General features: G+C 39.1%; 2 protein-coding genes across 2 annotated transcripts; both read right to left on the bottom strand.

Moving 5' to 3' along the window:
* Window positions 1-573: 573 nt before the first annotated feature.
* On the bottom strand, window positions 574-1765 carry LOC143846093 (uncharacterized). The gene has a single exon (XM_077354509.1). It carries the CDS (start codon window positions 1548-1550, stop codon window positions 828-830), a length of 723 nt encoding a protein of 240 aa, XP_077210624.1. The 5' UTR covers window positions 1551-1765; the 3' UTR covers window positions 574-827.
* A 5427-nt stretch (window positions 1766-7192) lies between these two features.
* Window positions 7193-14363, bottom strand: LOC143845993 (squamosa promoter-binding-like protein 15). The gene is made up of 11 exons (XM_077354395.1): window positions 13552-14363; window positions 12498-13191; window positions 11627-11814; window positions 10704-11545; window positions 10256-10330; window positions 10028-10135; window positions 9797-9914; window positions 9470-9605; window positions 9235-9379; window positions 8512-9087; window positions 7193-8236 (listed from the first exon to the last, which is right to left on the bottom strand). The coding sequence occupies exons 2-11, from the start codon at window positions 13115-13117 to the stop codon at window positions 7805-7807; spliced, it is 3240 nt and encodes a 1079-aa protein (XP_077210510.1). The 5' UTR covers window positions 13118-13191; window positions 13552-14363; the 3' UTR covers window positions 7193-7804.
* Window positions 14364-19799: the final 5436 nt, after the last annotated feature.

Below are 19799 nucleotides of genomic sequence, written 5' to 3'. Positions count from 1 at the left end.
TAATGATTCTCCATCTTTCATTCTAGTTGAGTTAAATTTCTCTATCATAAGTTGGATATACAATTCAAACATTCTTTCTTATGCCTTAAAAATTACATTAACTTAGCATGTGGAAGTTGTGATTCGATTGAACTATTTCCTCATGCCTTGTAACTACCAATTTTTAGGCTCCAAAGATGCTAGATCATATTTTCAAAAATATGAATACAAAGATAACCACTTAAAATGCCAGAGCACAGTCAAGACTTAGATTGTTTCAAGAACACAAATAAGAAATATAACTCTTGGAACCCCAAAAAGTCCCCCCCTTTTTCATATCATTATTCCATATTCTTATGAAAACCATATAGGCACATCATTATATAGAACTCTGTATCTCTTAACTTTTAATAAAGCATAAAGAAGGAAACTTGTTTACTAAGCTAGAAATTTTTCCTCTATTATTTGCTAACACAATTTCCATTTAAACTGCAATCTAAAGACCGTTTTGGGACAAAAACTTCACTCGGAAAAATTAAAGTGGGTTGCAAACCCTGACTAAAAAAAAAATTGTTAATTTCCACACATTGCACGTAGACTAATAATGTAGAGTCTTTAATTGATCTATCAAATAACATCAGTACAGCTACAGGTTTTTTTTCACACCCAAATGAAAGATACAAGTTTGAAGGGCCCTAAACAAACAAACCAGATAAACTTCGAAGCAATAATAAACTATCCAACAGCTAAATAAATAAACAGTGAGTCATCTTTCACTTTGTCCCCTTTCTGTTCTTTATTGATAGATCACATTTACATGTAATTTCCAGACCACACAGCCATACCAGCTACTTTGATATGAACCCTCCAACCACTGCAGCAATGATAGCCGTGGGATCTCCAAGAATGGCAGAGACGATAACACGAACTGCACTCCCAGCAATCTGACAACACTTGTTCACTTTCCCTCCCCTCATTCTATGATGATTTTCCAACGTCCCTTTAAGGGTTGGAATCCTAGTCTGAATCTCCCTCACCTTGTTCTTGTCCACGTTTAGATACATAGCTTGCCAGCTCTCCACCATCAATTCCTTCACACAAGCCACATGAAGGTTGTAGTTCTTGCACTCTGATCTGTAAGACCAACCCAACCCTTTAACCCCACATTGAAGACAGAGGCTAGAGAGCTTTATACAGAGGTAGAGGTTTCGATCTCCATCGTCTAGGATTTGTGGGAGGTTTGCACAACAAGGGTGGAGGTCAAAACCACAACTTGGGCAATGATATACAAACCCTAGAACATCTTTTCTACATGCATCACAAATCCTCATGGCCGAGCCTGGAGTTTTGTAATAGAAACCAAAGTCACATTTATTGTAGAAGGGGTTTGTGATGGTGGGAGGTGCTAAGGCGCATGCCTTGTGAAGGTCGAATTCACATTCTTCACATTTGTATTTGAGGCCTATTCCAGCTTCCTTGCACCCATCACAACTGAATGGGATTTCAGTGTATTCCAGCTTGAGCTTGTGTTTTGGATGGCAGGGATGAAAAATCTCCTTGTCTAGCTTCATGGGTTTTCTTTGGGCTGAAGGGTTTTTGTTTGGTGATTTTGTTGTGAGGTTGGGTTTAAATGAAGGTCAGGAAAGATTTGGGATGTTGGGTTTGTTTTGAAACTGTTCTCTTTTTAAATAGTGAAAGTTGTTTTCTAGGAATTCCTTGAAGCATCTGCTTTGCTTAAGAGAATAACTTGACCAATGTGGGTGAAATAAACAAGGTGAGAGGTGGGTTGAGTGATGGATTAAGAAAGCATTTCGAGATTCTGTGCCCAAGATTAGTGTTTTGTTTGTGGTGGGGGAGATCTAGTTGACTATATACCCTTGGATTTGGATGAAATTACAAAATTCATCTTGTTTGAGGTAGAGTTAGTGAAACGATCAGGCACAGGTCCCTTTCATTAGGCTATTTTGTAGCTTCATGTTATATAATTCAATTGGAATTTGTGTAGTTGCTTCTACACGACCACGTTCTCTAAATAAACAGAACCCACGTGGGATTTGGCAGTTACAGTTGCGTCATTGGCCATTCTTTTGCTTTTCCTTGTTTCTTTTTTTAAGGTATAGAACAAAGGCCTAAGTCTTAAGATTCCATAGACTAGCCCCAGTCAATAATACAGATGTGATATTTCTGGAATTATATTCGTATCTGTCTTTCCCAAAAAGCAGAAAAAATGATTACTATCCTGGATTTAGCTGGAAGTTTCCATCCTTTGAAATATCGAACATTTTCTCCAGTTGTAAAACAGCAAACTACTCTTGTGGGAATAACATTCCTAAATCACCCAAAGCTTTGGGGTAGTCATATAAAATTTGACAGATGATCTTTTCTGGGTTCAAAAATCAAAATGAAAAGATTGGGAATGGTAAACACAATCTTTTCCCAAATTACAGTTCTCATAGGAACACTAAGACTTATTCATTGCAAATTTTGTGAAGGCAAACGTTAATATTTAGATGCATTAAGACACTTTTGAGAATGTGGAGCATCCAAGCTCAACCCCCGATTTTGTGATTCCAATGCCACTTTTCTTTTGGGCTTCTGCAATTCTCTTGGTCTCTCCTCCTCATTCTCCAATTTGGATACAATCAGATTTTCACTGTGAAGGCCATTCCACTTGCGGTGCTTTTATGTGAGGATGTTCTCTCTTGTTATTGTATCCCCATTTTTTCTATAGTCTTTTTTTGTTTCCATAATTCACTGCTTAGAAAAAAGAGAAAGAGTAGCTTTTGAAGATTCTGTATGAGAGGTAGAAAGAAAGTATTTGTTAAAGCCCATGGAATTGATTCCGTTAGAGTTTATATAATGTTTGGGAAAAAGCAAATTCATTGTGTTATGTATAGTCCTGGGTTGGGTCTAAATTTATTAAGTTGGACCAATTGGTAAGAAAAAGGTACCATGCAACCTTTGACAATGAAGAATGCAGGCTCTGTGATAAAGAAAAGGCAGGTGACACCGCTAGGCACATACTCAAAGTAAATCATGTACTAGAATCATTGGTAATAATTCCTCCTCCTCTTCCTCTTTCGCAATTGTGAAGTCTCCATGCTGTGATGAATTCTCATCTAGCTAAACCCAGTAATCCAAAGAGGTCGTTACACAACAGAAGATTGATGTTTACTTTTTAGTAGTTCGTTCGTAAAGATTCGTGTAAGTATATCTAGTCTAGTGAAGTTTGTCTCACACACCTGGCCACATAGTTCCTCTGCCACATTTCAAAATTTATGGCAAATTTAGTGAACTTTAGCCAAAGTGAGGGTAATCCTGCGTATTCTTTCTCCATGGGTTATAGAGCTTTTTCTTCTGTCTGGAAAAGCAACTAAAGGTAAGACTGGTATTCTTTGAATGGTCATAAATTCACAGTGGCACAAGAGGGAAACACATGCTTTCTAGTTGCAGAAGTTGTTCAAAGTTGGAAAAGAAAGGGAATTATCATATTCCGGCTTACCTTAAAAGAGAATAAGACTGGTGTTGTTCTATTTGTTGAATTACGTGAATGTCAAAAGAAAGCAGGTCCCTTTTAACTGTAAGGGGTGTAAAAAAGCCTAACTTAACGCGTTCCTGTACATTCGTTAACAAATTAAAACACAAGAGAAGGTGATTAGTAGTTTTAGGATGAACGGTGTGCTCGCCCTATTAGGACTAATCACAGCTATAAAACTAAAACAGATTCTCATTACAATAACATCACTAAAAATACCCTGTTTAGTGTTTAATAGATACCATAATATCTTATCCTCAGACTATTATTGTATCGTTGGGTACTCTAGTTTGGAACAAAGCTCTGATACCATATGAGAAACAGTTTTATGACGAATGTTGTGTTTTCTAATTATTCTAGAAGAGAGGCGCTACATGGTGTGTTTCTTAAAGACACTAGATGTGAAACAACCAATTACTGCAAAGGCTTAAGCTGTTAGAGATGGTTTTATTTAATCATTAATACTTGAACACTCCCCCTCACGTGAGGCCCCTCCTTTCTTGGGTTGGCCATACACGTGGCACATGTGGCTCCTCTTTTGGGTTGGATTTACATGTGGACTTTTAACACCAGGGAGTTGTGAGTTTTGAATCCAAAACCTCAGAACATGTCGCTCTAATACCATGTGAAACAACCAATTACTCCAAAGGCTTAAGCTGTTAGAGATGGTATTATATAAACACTAGAATCTAGACAGACATTTCGGAAACATACACGTTGTTGTATACCTTATTAAAGTGTGTGGTCGTACGCAAGGTTTTAAATTTCAGCCAGATTTCGGTGAGGACCGAAACCAAAATTTAAAACCTTGGTCGTACGATTATAATGTCTCTTGTGGGAATAACGAGAGAGGGAGCTAGAGAGTTAAGAGAGTTTAGGGGAAAGGATTTTGTATAACTTAATCTTCTTTTTTTATGAGCAAGGGAAAACTATTGTAGATTTTTTTTTTCTTGCTCGCACTGAATTCCTTATTTACTCTCCCATGGTTGTATCCATCATTATTAAACTACGTAAAACACTTGCTTTATTTTTTAGAGATTTAATTTGTTGGACGGCCTTTATTGCAAGTGTTGTGTTGTCTCTCCTTGTTTTGGATTTTAGAAACAAGAGGAGGTGATTTGGAGGAGGCTCTTACCCGTTAGAGAGGGTTTGGATCTGATTTTGATTGGACTAGATCTTGTTTATAGGTTCCCAAAAAACAAAATCGACAAGTAAAGAGTCGGTTGTGATTGGATCGATGTTAACTAGACAATCGACACTTTCAGGGTCTAGTTGGGTTTTCTGGGATGGCAAAGTCGGGGAATTTCTTAAATATCTCTTGAATAACATGACGAATTAGTTTCGATCTAATTGTTTTCATTGAGATGATCAAGTTTGTCTGTCTTCTTAAATTTATATAAACTTGATGGCTTAAATTTTGAGATTCTTGTTTATATCCAACCACACCCGAAAAATTATGAGGAGGAAGATAGGTTTTATGAATCTTGGTGTTTTCTATTAAAAAAAGAGACCTGACCCCAGATAATATTTGGGTTAGGATTCTACAAAACTCGACCCACCGGACCCCAATTGTAACCCTAATTATATCGAGAGGTTTTATATCCTGACCGTATTTTGGCCACTGGTTTGTTTGGAAAATGATTTTCTCAAATTAGACCACCGACTCCCTTGCAAACCGTTCCTTATCAAACCACCCTATGCGTTGCTTGAAAACCCCACACGCACTCAGCGCACGTTAGTAAAAAGATGCAATTCTCTTAAACTGGGGCGTTTTGGATCCCTAGCCTAAATTTCGGACCTAGCCCAAACCGAAATTTCTGCCGAAATTCTGTAAAGACGGGCGAAATGTTGGTTTTTTGGGCTGAAATTTCGGTATTTGGAATTTTGTAAAGGAATAAATAATTAATATTCTGTTTGAAATTTTGCCGAAATTTCAACTGAAATTTTGTACGTTTTGGTAATTTCGGATTTCGGTCATTTCAATTTTGGTGTTGACCGAAATTTCGGTTGAAATTTAAAACCATGCCCTCAATAGCTGATCGCTTACGTTAAATTTCATGATATTTTCTGCCCTTTTCTTCCCAATGCGGTCCTTCAGGGTAAAAAGAGGAGTCTTAACCATGGTTTGAAATTTCGGTTTCAAAATGGGCTTTTGGTCCTCACCTAAATTTTGAAATTTTGGCCGAAATCTGAAGAAACAATTAAAAACAATATTTTATTTCAGACCACATTTCGGCAGTAATTTCAGGAAATATTAAATAATTAAAAATTTTGAAATTTTCGTTTAAATTTCGGACGTAACTAAAATTTGAAATTCGGCGGGTATTACTGAATTCGATTTTAGGGCCGGCTGACCATGGTCATAATAAATACACTAGGAAGGGTGGCCTGTAGAAGAAAAGGGGGCGAATTTACCACTTCCCTTTCCGAAAAGGACATAGTGTGGGCCCGATTGGGTACAAACACTTCGTGATCTCGAACATGCCAGCTCACAGCCAATACATCCACCGTGTCCGTTAGCTCCTCCATGTGCGTCCCAGCTACAGTGCGCCTCCCATGCGTGTAGCACAAGTCCTCTCATTGCCACGTGTTGTCATAGTTCTACAATCGAGTAGGGCCCACTCCCGCCGTACATCTAGATAAAGCCGGATGGTTTAAGTTACACGTCAACGACTCTTTCCACTCGTTTTTCTTTATTATGCACTACTTTTATGTTCTATCATTCTTCCCTGAGCCAGCCCAATCCAGTGTATTTCTGACTACCCTTGCGGCCTTGCAGGTGGCCCAAGGTAATCGCTGAGGGGCGAATATACCATTGCTCCTTTGAAAAATTGTGACACGTTTTAAACAGCCAATTACAAAGTTCGGGGAGACAATGAATGGGGACTCATTTCTTAAGATTTTTTATTATGAGTGCGCGAAGTCCAGTACAGTGGGGCCCACTTCTTAGGATGATCAAAACCGTTCAACGTAAATAGGTCGTACCCTTAAATCGTCACCATACGATGATCTTAAACCTCTGTGAAGCGTGCATTGATGAGAGAAAGATTCCTAATAGAAGAAGAGGATGGTGTATAGGAATAGGAGAGCAGGACATATGAAGTTGGGCATTCAATAACTTATCTTTCCTCATTCAACCACTCTTCTTTTATATTGTTCACACCAACCATAACCCTCAATTACTAGTATCCCCTTCTAAACACAAGGTTAGAAAACAGAAAGACAATGACCCATCTCCCTAAAATCTATTTAAAAAACACAGAGTCTACGCAGAAAGCCATTCTTACAAGATAAGCTTCTCATGTATGAAAGAAGCCCTTGAAGCCAGGTTGAACACCTCACATACGAGGTTATGCCATACACTGAGTCGTACCATTAAAAAAAAAAGGGTGGGCCCACTTTCCTCGCTCTCTTCGATCAAGATCTTTCTAGTGGGGTCCTGCCAACGACCGTTAACTTTTCCGGAGAAACCATTCACCCGTCACACCGAAAGAAAAACAGCCCCCACTAAGACAAAAAAAGAAAGCACTGGGAAGATGGGGGGGGGGGGAAGAAAGGCATCGTCCCACGCACATGGCGTTGCCTTCAAGCTGAGATGACCGGTCTTAGTAATCGGCACTGTACCGGTACAAAGCTCAAAAGGATAAATATATATTCAATATTTATTTCTCAACACAATGAATGAAATAATTCCTATATTTATGAAAATATATAGATTTGATCGCGTATTCTGACTTTACAGCAGCAAAAAATCAACGGTCAGTTCCCGTAGGCGCCATGAAAATATGTAACCGATGATGTAAAGAGAATAATATAGCTACAACTAAAACTACAAGAAAAAAGGTAACATTGCTTACTCTTTCAACACCCTTTTTCTATGTCTGGGTGTATTGAAATCTCGTTTTTCTTTAAGTATTTTACCCATTTTGCTAAGCTTTTCCCTTTCCTTCTTCTGTGTTCTCTCTTCTTCCAATTCTCTGGTTTCACCTAAACTGGTATGTTTTTGGGGCTGCTTTTTCTCCAAAAGGTCTTCTCTGGCCTGCTCTTTGCCCTTCTTCTCTGTTAGAAGCTGACATCCTTCACAGTATAGCCACCCAAAGAATCTATCCTCAGGCACAAATCCACTAAAGAACAGCTTTTATAACTGAAATTCACAAACCCAAACCAGCCCATCTAAAAATATGCAAACTTTTACTGAGAATCAACACATCTGAACCAAATTGGCCATTTTCACTGTTGTGGGCATCAGCATGAGCTTCTTTTTTAATCTCTACCCATCTTTTTTCCAAACTAACACGAGCCATAACCCACATTCTCCCATTTGAAAGGGGCAACATCACCAATATCCGGCAACCCTCGAAGGAACAAACACACACAAACGCAGACGGCAGCAATTACGAGCATGGAATGGACATAGGGGCGGTAAAGCAGCCCTTGTGTCCCAGGGGGTCGCTTTGAACATCTTGTAAGTGAAACTGCACAACGGGCACAAGTCCGTACTTGAAAAGGTTCAGGATTTGGGTTATACTTCTTTGCTTCTATCCATAACTGGTCTAATGAGATTTCGTCATTCGAAACTGTTATCGAAATTTGACTGTTCCTCCTGTCTGCGAGCTTCCTACCCACTAGTCTGTTGTAAGAATGGTTCTTCCTCATTGATGCGTACATGAATGGAGACAGCCCACTTGCATCCGATACAGAATTCCAGCAGTTCAACCCAATCTACACAAATTGATTACAGAATAATTAAGCCTCATGCAGGATGCAGCAATAGTTGAAAATACTGTGTACAAATTCCAAAGTTGCTAAGTATAGAAGTTCACTAAGCAAAGAACTTGACGACAACAAAATGATGGTTATTGGGGTGGAAATTAATGAGAAGATACGAGCTACACCGAATGATTTCAGAGGACAGAGGGACGTGCTTTGGGTGTTTGGGAGAATTGTGTGGGCCATGCAAAACTATGGAGTAAAATTTTATAAGTTTGGAATTTTACCTCTTGTGGATCATTTGTAAGCGCATCAACTATCTCCTCTGAATCTTGTGTACAAGCAGCTAAATGCAGAGGTGTGACACCACCTAGGCCAGCTAGATTTGGCGGGAAAAGGTACTTCTTCGAAGCACTAATACTGCAGCTTACAGAATAATGGAGAAGTAAATCGATCATTTTTCTGCACTTCCTCTTCACTGCTCTGTTCAAGAGGTGGATTTCCGACAGTGTTTCCAATGATTCACTTGATAACCCATCTCTTTCAGAGTTCCTCTCGACAAGTATGTCTAGAAGTGTTTTGACAACTGCAGACCAATCCCTTTCAACAGAAAATGTGAAGAGAAACTTGAATCGAGTAGTTGAAAAATCAGCACCAGCAGGACTGCCCGGGATGCACTTCCTTTGGAAAAGCCATCCCAGTTCATTTAAGAAGTGCAAAACATCATCCCTCAACCTTGGCTGCACAAAATCCTGATTCTGGTCATCTTCCTCTAATTCAGATTCAAGGATTCTCAATTCTCTACAGATAGAGGCATCTGCAATTATAAGAGGAAAGCTATTTCCTTTGAAACCATTCTCCACCTGAACACACACATGTTTAACAGTAAGCTTAAGCAACAATAACTACGATGGATTTATTGACAATCAATCAGAAATAAAAGACATGAACTTGACTGAAAATTCTCATTCTTCTCTTGCTAATCCTATTTGAATCATTGAATGAATTACCTCTATGAAACAGCGACCCAAGACATTGGGAGCTCCGCCGGCAAAATGAAAAGTCTCTGAGCTCGAGTCATCATATATGGCACCCAAATAAGATGCTGCTGGAACTTCTTTTGACATGTATCCTCCCATAAATGTGCAATGAATTCTACATACAGTCCATGATTTTGCTAATATTTAAGAAATAGGACATTTATATGTGATATAGGTCTTCAAAGAATGATTGTGCTCCACTTACTTGGTACCAGGAATGCTCAAATTGCGACCTCTCAAAACTAGAGTGGTCTCCTCCCCACCCATGACTGCCAGAGGTGACACGGATACTAGTTCCGGGGAACGCCATGTTCTCCAGGATTTGCACAAACGTACCTTGCCTGACGTTCAATTTTAGACATTGCCATCAGAGAAGTTATAATTCCAGGTTTATTTAAGACCACTTCTCATTGTCCGTAAGCAGTCAATAATGGCAAAAATTGAAAAAACAAAAAGATAAAAAAGAGCAAATCTTTAAGTTTGTTGCTGATAGAAGAAATGGGAATGGAAAGATAATCAAATCAATAGTTACCATCTTTATACGAAGCTAGTTGCCTATCTGTTTGGACCAAGAACCTTCCATTTCTCCATAAATCCAAATCGGTATCCTGAACTAGTGAACTGACACGCTGAAGAAGGCTTTCTTGGAGCTGCAAGCAAAACATAGACTTTTTTTTATGGGCAAAACATAGACTTACAATCAATTAAAAGAAAAAAAAAACAGCATAGATGCCCTTCTATTTTTAAGAAGAATTGCACTCACTTCTTCCCATGCAGTAGAAGGCATTGACACATAAACCGATAGAACAACGCAACCCGGCCTAATGTAGCTCTCCATTTCTGAGGGACTATGAGAAAGCCAATTCAAAATCTGAAATGGAGATTAATATCATTATTAAGCTTTTCAGCTTATCAGCATTACTCTAGAAACAAGTGCATTTAATATTTCCAGCTGATCAAACTATATGATGCCATTCCCAACAGCCCTGACCTGATTTCGGAGTGTCCCCGGAAAATTACTAGGATCCTTATCAAAAAGTTTGAAAATGATTCGTCCCGTCCGGTCCTGCAGAGAACACAAGGCAGCCATGCTTCAATTCCCATAACAAGACCAATGAAGTAGAATGTCGATGATAACTCAAAATGCAGGAATATTAAGCTCTATCAAGATTGTGAAACAACCAATTACTCCAAAAGCTTAAGCTGTTAGAGGTGGTGTTATTTAATCACTTAGACTTCAACACTCCCCCTCACGTGTGCCCCTTGTTTTGGGTTGCCCATACATGTGGTTTTTTAATATCAAGGAGGAGTTGTGTTTTGAACCCAGAACCTTCGCTCTTATAGCATGTGAAACAACCAATTACTACAAAAGCTTAAGCTGTTAGAGTTGGTGTTATTTAATCCCTTATACTTCAACAAAGATGACGAGGACGCACTACCTGAGCATCAGAATTTGAACTAGAAGGCGAGTGATCTGAGCCAGATGAAGAACTATAGCCAGCTTGATACGGTAGATTTGAAACTGCGCCACTTTCAGCCCTTCCATTTGAGCCTTTAAAGAGATCCAGATGTGGACTCCACCCACGACTCGTACTGGCCTCAATTGCCACATTATCATCACCACAGATCGCCATCCTCTCATGTTTCATTAGTTCTGTTGCGGAATGCAAAGGAAACAGTTTCCGCACAACGGGAGGAGACGATGAAGGAGACCTCTCTTCCATAGGATTACTGCTATCCGAGGAGACGTATTTCCTGGATGATCCCAATTTCGGGGAAGTATCGTCTCCAGGAGAACTAAACAGCTGCAGTGGCAAACTCGATCGAACCTCTTGAACAGGGCACTCCGAAACTTCTACTGGAGATCGGAACATAGTATTACTTCTCTCTTCTCCAATTGGAGGAAATGCTGGGCTTGGTTTCTTCCGCAAATTGAAATCATCACCCTGCTCCAAGCAATTTAATGTAGTTTTGTCATCACCACTACTATCGCTGCTTGCTTGAGAAAGAATTGCAAGGGCTTCAGGGGAGGATGCCGCCAATGCAGCAGAAAAAACATCAAGCAAGTTCGTGGCCGATGGGCTTGGGTCCACATTGGATGGATTTTCTGAACAAGATTGCGAAGGGTGTGCAATGTTTAGATCAAATCTTCCTGGTACAGGAGACCTTGCAGACGAGTTTTCAGAAACAGGTAATTGGGCCTTCATCTTACTAAGAATCTGGATGAGTCGCTCTCTATCGGGCGTCAATGTGCCGTTAGCATTTTTATCCACATTATTCCCTGAAAATGAACGAAACCGTTAAAATATAATACGCAGATGAGGATTATGATAAAATGTAAATGCAATTAACTGACACCCACCCTGCATATGTGATAAAATAGTCAACAGATTGACAATATCCAAATTTCCACGGCCAGTATTTTCCTGGCTACCCTGGAGCCGGGCGGAAACATCCTCAGGTTGGGTCTTCCTCCTTCGACGATTATGCCCGGCAAGCCTACGTCTACAGCTTCTCTTCCCTTCATCAAACTCCAAAAGTGGGTGAAATCTGCAAAATTAAAAAAGAAGAAATAAATCAATAAATAAATATTGAGTTGGATCCAAACATACAATTTCCACCCAAATCAAAACTGGTAAAAAACACCTCACTCAGATTTCAATTCAAATATACAGAACACACCAAGAAAAAGAAAGAAAGAATAGAAAGTTGAAACATGCAAATTCCCAACAAATAAATTGTGGTCAACTCCCTTCAATTCCAATCCCAAAAACTGATAAGAGGAAGACCAAAAACAAGTCAATCTGACCTGCAGTTGACACTATCCCAACCCAGAAAGAAGGATATGCGTTAGAACTTCAAACTGCTCATACACTAGAGCCTTTTGGATTGCAGGAAAAACAATTCTGGCAGAAAAAAAAATTCATTTTCACGATCAAGAGGAAAATAATATGGTTATGGCTTATGTAAAGGGATATATCATCATAAATTAAAGGTTCATAAAAATTGAACCACACTGGTTCGAGTTATTTTTTTCATCTGTAGTCAAACAATGGAAAAACAGGAAATGGTGGAAAAGCTTTCTTCCCTTTCGAAACTTTTTTCAAAAAATTCCTGCAATTCAAACAGGGAAAAGGTACAAAGATTTCAATCACGTCAAAAACCATAGAGCAAAAAAAACCCAGTTCAATTCTCATCCACGAGCATTCAAAAACATCAAAAAAATGGTTTACCTGCTACACTGCTGGCAGAATCTCTGCATTTGCTGCCCAACAAGAGCCTGGGTCATCTTGCTATGAAGTTCACACACCTTATGCCTCCGGTGATAATCCTTCGCGTTCGACAAATCCCCCTTGCAATCATCCACCTGACACATCGGATAGCTACCACAACCAGGCGATCCGGATCGAACCCGCTTGCTTGGCCTCACCGCAGGCTCACCAGCCGAATACACACTCCCTCCAAGCTTCAACGTAAGATTCCCCCCATCTTCATCAGAATTATCCTTCCTCAAAACCAGAGGCTTTAGGGTTTCATCCCCTTTCTTTTTCTGCTCTGTCTCAACTGCCGCTGAGGGCTTTGCCAAGAACCTAACGCTGTCCCATTCCCAACCCTTTGGGTTCCAATTACTACTAGGATTTGGGTTCCAGTTACTATTAGGGTTTTGAAACCCTGAGTTCAACAGTAGTAGCTGTTGATGTTGGAACTGTAGCTGTTGTTGGTGCTGAAAATTAGGGTTTTGCCACGGCAAATCGCGCTTCTTCGTCATGGTAGGAGGGTTGCAGAAGCGCAATGGAAGTGGCTGGTGAAGGAAAATTGGGGGAGCGACTTGGGCACCGACCTCCCTTTCCATTCTTGACAAACCCTAAATCAGGCAAAGTCCTAAAAAATACCTACTCTTGATTTGAATCGAACTCCTAAACTCCCCTGACAGAAGAACAGAAGATAAAAAGAAAGTCAGGAAAGCCTCCCATCTCTACCAAAAAAATAAAAGAAATTTCTAAAATCAACAGCACAATTGTGATTTCACATTCAAGGTTTTTCAGCGATATTTTATTCTCAGAAGCAAAGAGACAAAGAAAACCCTAAATTTTCAAGATTTGTATTTCGTCGAATTTTCGAAAGAACAGATGCAGAAAAGAAGCTCACGCAAAAAAGAAAGTCTTATAAAGATCTCAAAAAAGAAGAAAAAATGCGAATGCTAGCACCTGAAACTTGAAGAAATTCTTCAAGTTTTTTTTTTTTTTTTAAAAAGAATTTACAATCAAACGGACAAGATTCACATACCTTACGGACGTCTAGGGTTTATCCCCATGGCATGAAAACCCTAATTCCCAAACTTTTCTGCCGTAAAACCCTAATTCCCGACGGAATCTCGGTCTCTCAATGCAAAAAAAAACACAACTGTCAAGCACGTGAACCTCGAATCCCTCGCAACTCTCCTCTAGAACACTTCAAATCTCGTCTCCAAAACCTAAAGCAATCTCGTCTCCATCTCCGCCGGAAGTCGCTATTTCTCGCCGTTCAACTGTTTCTTGCTGCTGGAGATTATAAAAAACGCGAAACGTTTCGGAACGGAGATCGAAACGTCACGTTTCATGCTGGGAATTTCCCTAAAAAGAAGCAGAACAGATCTGAAACAAAACCTACGTGAATCTCGACTCCATCACCTCTTCCGGTGTCAGAATCCGTCAAAATTCACCGCCGGAAGTCTCTATTTCTCGCCGTTGAACTGTTTCTTGCTGGAGATAATATTAAAAAAAAAAAACGCGAAACGTTTCGGAACTGAGATCGAAACGTACCGTGTCAATCTGGAATTCCCGAGATCAGAAAAGAAGAGACCTGAAATAACCTTTTTTTCTGATGGCTTCTTCTTCTTATTCTTCTTCTTTAGTTGGTGCTTTCCTTCTCTCTCTCTCTCTCTCTTTCTCCTGTGGTAAAACAGTAATTTCCCTATTCTCTTCTAATGGGGCCCTTCCTTTTTATCCTCCAATTATTTCATAAACCGATATAAAGAAGGAATTTTCATAAAATCACTCTCTCTCTCTCTCTCTATTTCATGCCCTTTCTGCTTCCCAGCTGTTCCAAAAGGTTAGAGATGAACAGTCCAGGATGCCTCTAACCATATCCCAACCAACTTGTTGAAATTGTAATGACGAAAATACCCTTACTTATTTCTCTCTCCTCTTTAAATGACGAAAATACCCTCGTAAGCGAATCACAGCATAGTCGTTCGTTTCCCACCTCTTGAACTAAAAAGGGGGTTCCTCCGATACGGATAATTTGTTTCACTTCTACGTAATTACTAGAATATCCTTTACTTGCTAAAAATTTCTCTTCTAAAATGTTGCTGTCAAGGTGATTTGTAGGGCTATTTTTTGTTGGATGAATTACAAAACGAACCCCACACCTTCAGACAAATGACTACCAACACCTCACTCTCGTCACATGACGCATAAGAAAGCATGGCAACTTCGCGCTTCTTTCGGGAGGGTGGCGAATAGGGGTGCCAAAATTGGCCCAACCGAACCGAAAATTTGGTTTCGGTTTGGTTGAATTCAAATTTCGGTTCGGCTCAGTTTGGGGGTCAAACCGAATCGAAACCGAAGATTTTCAATTATTATAATTAAGAGATGGCAAAATTGATGGAACCAAGCCGAAACCGAACTGAAAATTCGGTTTCGGTTCATATTTCGGTTCGGTTTAGTTTGAGGGTCAAACCGAACCATTGCCACCCCTAGTGGCAAAGCTTCTCGGACGATTCCATGACAAAATTGCCCTAATCTTGTTAATAAATGCCAAACCCTATTTTGGACACATGGTATAGCATTCATTTCCCTTGCTTGAAATTACGAAATTAGACATCCAGTTATCTTGTGCTAAGTTTCAAACGGAGATAGTTGTAAATGGACCTCGACGGTCCGATGGATCAAAGAATCCGAATGTTGCTGGACAAGATTTTGAATTTGTCCAAAATCATTTTGGATTGATCCAGACGTAGTCACAAAACCCAATGGAGCCTCTTGATTAAGAGATGCCAATGGAGAAGGATACCCTTTATGTTTTTCGTTTATTTTTACGTATTAAAGTAGGGCAATGATAAATTCGTTGCCACTAGAGGATAATTCGCACCCCTTCAACGTGAATTGACCTTAAAAAAGCGTTAAAGGTTAAAGTAAGCCACACGCCCTCCTTTAAAGGGATGCGAATTATCCTAAAGGGATGCGAATTTACCATGCCCAATAAAGAAGGGTATTTTCATGAGAAATTATATGATAAATGGGCGTACAAACTCGTACTCATAATCCCATCCTTGATATTTGATCCTACAACAGGTCACTTTTTGAAAAGCTGCTTTTAGATCAAATATCAAGGGTTATATTTCCATCGTGCCCCACCTTTGTGTGTATGTACGCACATTCCCCCTTTCTCAGTTTTCGTTTCGATAACTATTGCCCAAAAAACAGATATGACCGATAAGGGGTCTAAACGATAAGGTATCTGAAAAGATTGTGAGCAAGATCTAAGGAATATTTCATTGAACAAGGTTCTTTTATTAATCATAGTTTGTATTTATCCTACTTTGATTTGAGTTTTTTTTTTCTTTGCTTGATTTTTAGCCACTTATCACGACTTGGAGACACTAGTTTCCTGATTTTTAGCCACTTCACCCGCCCTATCCTTCTCTCACTACTCGGAGGCACTAGTTTATCATGAAAAAAAAAAAAAAAAAAAAATCATGGTAGCCAAACATGCCCTTAACATAAAAAATTATGAGGTGAATCTAAGCCATCGGCACTACTCAACCTATTATATTAGATCAGCCAATGATAATCCACAAACAATGACTAAAATAAACCAATAAATTTATTTATTTTTGAGTGGTGAAAAATTTATTAAAAATGAACCAAAAACCATGATAAAGGTGATAAGCATACAACACGAAAAAGGAAGAAGAAAATACATGAAGGCTTGAGTGGCAGACAAAAGTCTCAAACTCCATACGGTCAACCGTCGAACGAGTAAGAAGGTATACCTCACAATTAAGTAATCGATGAGTAAGAAGAAAATTTTGAAGTAGTCTTCAATTGTGTCAAGAATTTGCTCTATGACACCAAGAAAGCTCGATATATATGTTGTTTAGCTCTGCGTCATCCATGGAATAACATTAAAGGAGTCACCTTCGACCATCAGAACATCCAAAACACAAATCTCTTTCAACAACGTATAAATCTTAGCCTCAATAGAGATACAAAAAGTCCATGTACCACCCTCAATGTCTCTCTCAAAGCTCCGAAGGTGCCTTTCATACTAATAAATTTGTTTGACAATTATTTATGGTCGGTAAAAATCAGATGAATTTAATTTAATTTTACTTCTGTTTGTGTTGCATAAATTATACCAAACGGAAAAAATATGATTACCGACAAATAAGAATGAGAGAGAGAGAGAGAGTAGAACAAATTAAAAAAAATCTTGCAAACCATATTTTTGAAAAAGAAAAAAAAATTACCGACAAATAAGAATGAGAGAGAGAGAGAGAGTAGAACAAATTAAAAAAAATCTTGCATACCATATTTTTGAAAAAAAAAAAGAAAAAAGAATAGAATAGATGATGATAATTTTGTAAGTTGGACATTTTGACCAGTCAACATTAGGTACTAAGAGAACAGGCCGTTACTGCTATCAAATCCAAAATATTACTTGTGATCCAAACATTATTATTATTATTATTAGGGAAGTGATATATCCGCCCCTTTTGATTACTTGGGACACCCAGCAGCAGTGTATCAACGATTGCAGAGGGGCTACACTGCCCTAGCTGTCCCAAGTAATCAAAGGGGCGGATATATCACTTCCCTAATTTATTATTATTATTATTATTAGACATTTGTTTGGGTCCATCGCAAAAGCCATTCCGCGGGACGTCTGTTGCATGAGAGAGCAGCCACATCATGAATAATAACAAAATCTGTTGGGAAGTGAGCCTTTGTGGCTGCTCTCTCACGCAACAGACGCTCATGACATGCAACAGCTCATCCGCGAAATGCCTTATGGTATGGTCCCTTGCAAATCCCTTATTATTATTATTATGGGATATGCTAGCATCTATCGCATAAAGGCATTTTTCAAATGGGTTGTTGCATGTGAGAGTAGCCACATCATGAATGAAGACAAAATCTGTTGAAAAGTGAGCCGGTGTGGCTGCTCTCACATGCAACAGCCCATCCGCGAAATGCTTTCTGCAGTAAAGGCAAGCAAATACCTATTATTATTAGACAATTTCATTGAAAGCCATTCAACGGCTCACTTTTCAGGAGAGAACAGCCCCCTTAGATGACTTAAATGAATAAGACAAAATCTGCTACGAGGTGGTTGTTCTCTCCTAAAATAGCGAGCTGAAATGGCTTTCCTCAAAATTGCCTAGAAAATCCCTTATTATTAATATTAATATTAGTTGTTGTCATCATTCGCGAGGTGGTTGGTCTGACATGCGACAAACCAGCAGCTGTGAAATGTCTTTTGCGATGGACGCTAGCAATTCCTTTATTATTATTATTATTATTATTAAAACATGTGGTTGAGTATGACACATTGATAAACTAGTTTGTGCCTTTGGTAAAATTATGATATCGTATTAACTTCTAGTAATAGGGACATGTTTTAAATTATTTTGCTTTCAATTGATTTTAACTTCCAATCTCATAGACCCCTTCTTCTACCGTACCCAAGTAACCAAAAAAGTAGCAAAGGCAACCAAAATATCACAATGTGTGGATGGTAGCAAAGTCTCTTTCTGTAGTGATGTGAACTAAATTTAGTAGAGTTTTGAATACTGTAATATAAGCTTTGACCTTTTCGGAAAATTTACAAATCAATATCTTTTAAAAAACTGTATGTCTAGTGTGTTGTTTTAGATTAGTTTTAATTGGGAAGTGATCTATCCACCCACTCCTCTTCTTCGGGCCACCCCCTGTAGTGTCTGAATGCCCACTCCCTCTACACTAAATCCAGGCCTCGTTCAACCAACCATTCTACTTCGTTTTCAATTACTACATATTTTTTTATGCTACTGATATTTGCACTACAAATCTACCATGTTTTCATAATGAGAAAAACACCTTGTCTTTTCGTTTTTAATTGGCTGTTAAACAGCTTTTTCGGAATTGTGATAGCTTTTGAGAGCTTGTTAAAAGACAAGGTGAGTTTGTCTCATTATCAAAAGAGTGTTTTTTATTTTCGAAAAAATCCATAGAAAAAAAGTTGGAATTCGATTGGGTGAAGAAATTGGATTGAACAGGGGGGCGAAATTGAAACCGAAAAGGAATAGAATCGATTGATGGGGAGAAAGTGTCGGAATCGTTTTTCCTGCCTAAGAAGTGGTATTATAATTCCGCCCCTGTTGTCGGAGGGTATTTTAGTCATTTTACACGGGACCCGGTGAAATAATATATACGCCGGGGTGGTTCTGTGTGGTTAGTAAGTATTGGAAGGATATTTTTGTAATTTCGTGCAGGTTGACTATTATTACCCGGGCGGCCCACATGAACGGAAAGAAAGCCGTCTCAATTCTCAAACCCGCGTGTAACTGTGTAAGATCCCTTAAGTCGGTGGCTTAAAACCGCGTGTCGTACCCGGCACGGAAATTCTGCCGATTTCGTATGCCGTGTGCGCATGAACTCCAGTATTTTCCAGAAGCACACTGGGGCCTGCTTCACAGGATGATCATAACCCTCAGATCTATAGTAATGTGCAGTGCCTTAGATACGAGGGCTAGGATCATGCTATGGAGATTATATACACGTTACAACTTATTTACGTTGTGGCCCTACAAATGAACGGTTTGAATCATCCTTTGAAGTGGGCCTCACTATGCATATTGGAAAAATACTCAAAACTTCCATCTCTTCAAATTGAGCGTTCGTAGAAGAAAACATCTCCTGCATCTCCTTGATCATTCTCGCTCGTCCCACAGCAAGAGAACTCACCTCAGCTTTCAATAATCCAATCCTTGGATCAACCATGTGCGACTCTGATACCAAATGTTACGAACTCAATTTGGTTTCCAACAATTATAATCCTCTCAGACAGAAGTTCAGCCTCTTGACCCACTTCGAGTGAAGGATAAGTTCTCCTTTCTGCTCACAACACAATTTTGAAAAGAAAAATAATACGAAGCAGAAGAACACTTGACGTGTTCCACACACCACGTTTTGCACGAAGGCTATCCAATTTGAACCATCTCACCAGAGTGCACATCTAACGGCACAAAAAACAATATAAAATTAAAGTAATAAAAAAATGTACATTTGGTGAGATGGTCTAAAATGTGCGCCCTTCACTTTAGCGTTCCTCCAATCAAATTGGGCTTTTAAAATATAATATAAAATTAAAAGTCCGAGACGTTGCTTTCAAATGGGTCTGAAATGCCACCTATTCTCATTTAACAAACCTCGAAATCCAGACCGTTCAGTTTCCTTTTGCACCGTACTGTACGACACCATCCCCTTCCCGCACTCCGTACCGTCTCGATT

The sequence above is a fragment of the Tasmannia lanceolata genome, unplaced genomic scaffold (assembly GCF_043159265.1).
Source record: "Tasmannia lanceolata isolate RefF3 unplaced genomic scaffold, GAP_Taslan_0.1 ptg000015l, whole genome shotgun sequence".
In the NCBI taxonomy this organism is placed as follows: Eukaryota; Viridiplantae; Streptophyta; class Magnoliopsida; order Canellales; family Winteraceae; genus Tasmannia; species Tasmannia lanceolata.
This window is presented reverse-complemented; position numbering and strand designations above follow the sequence as displayed.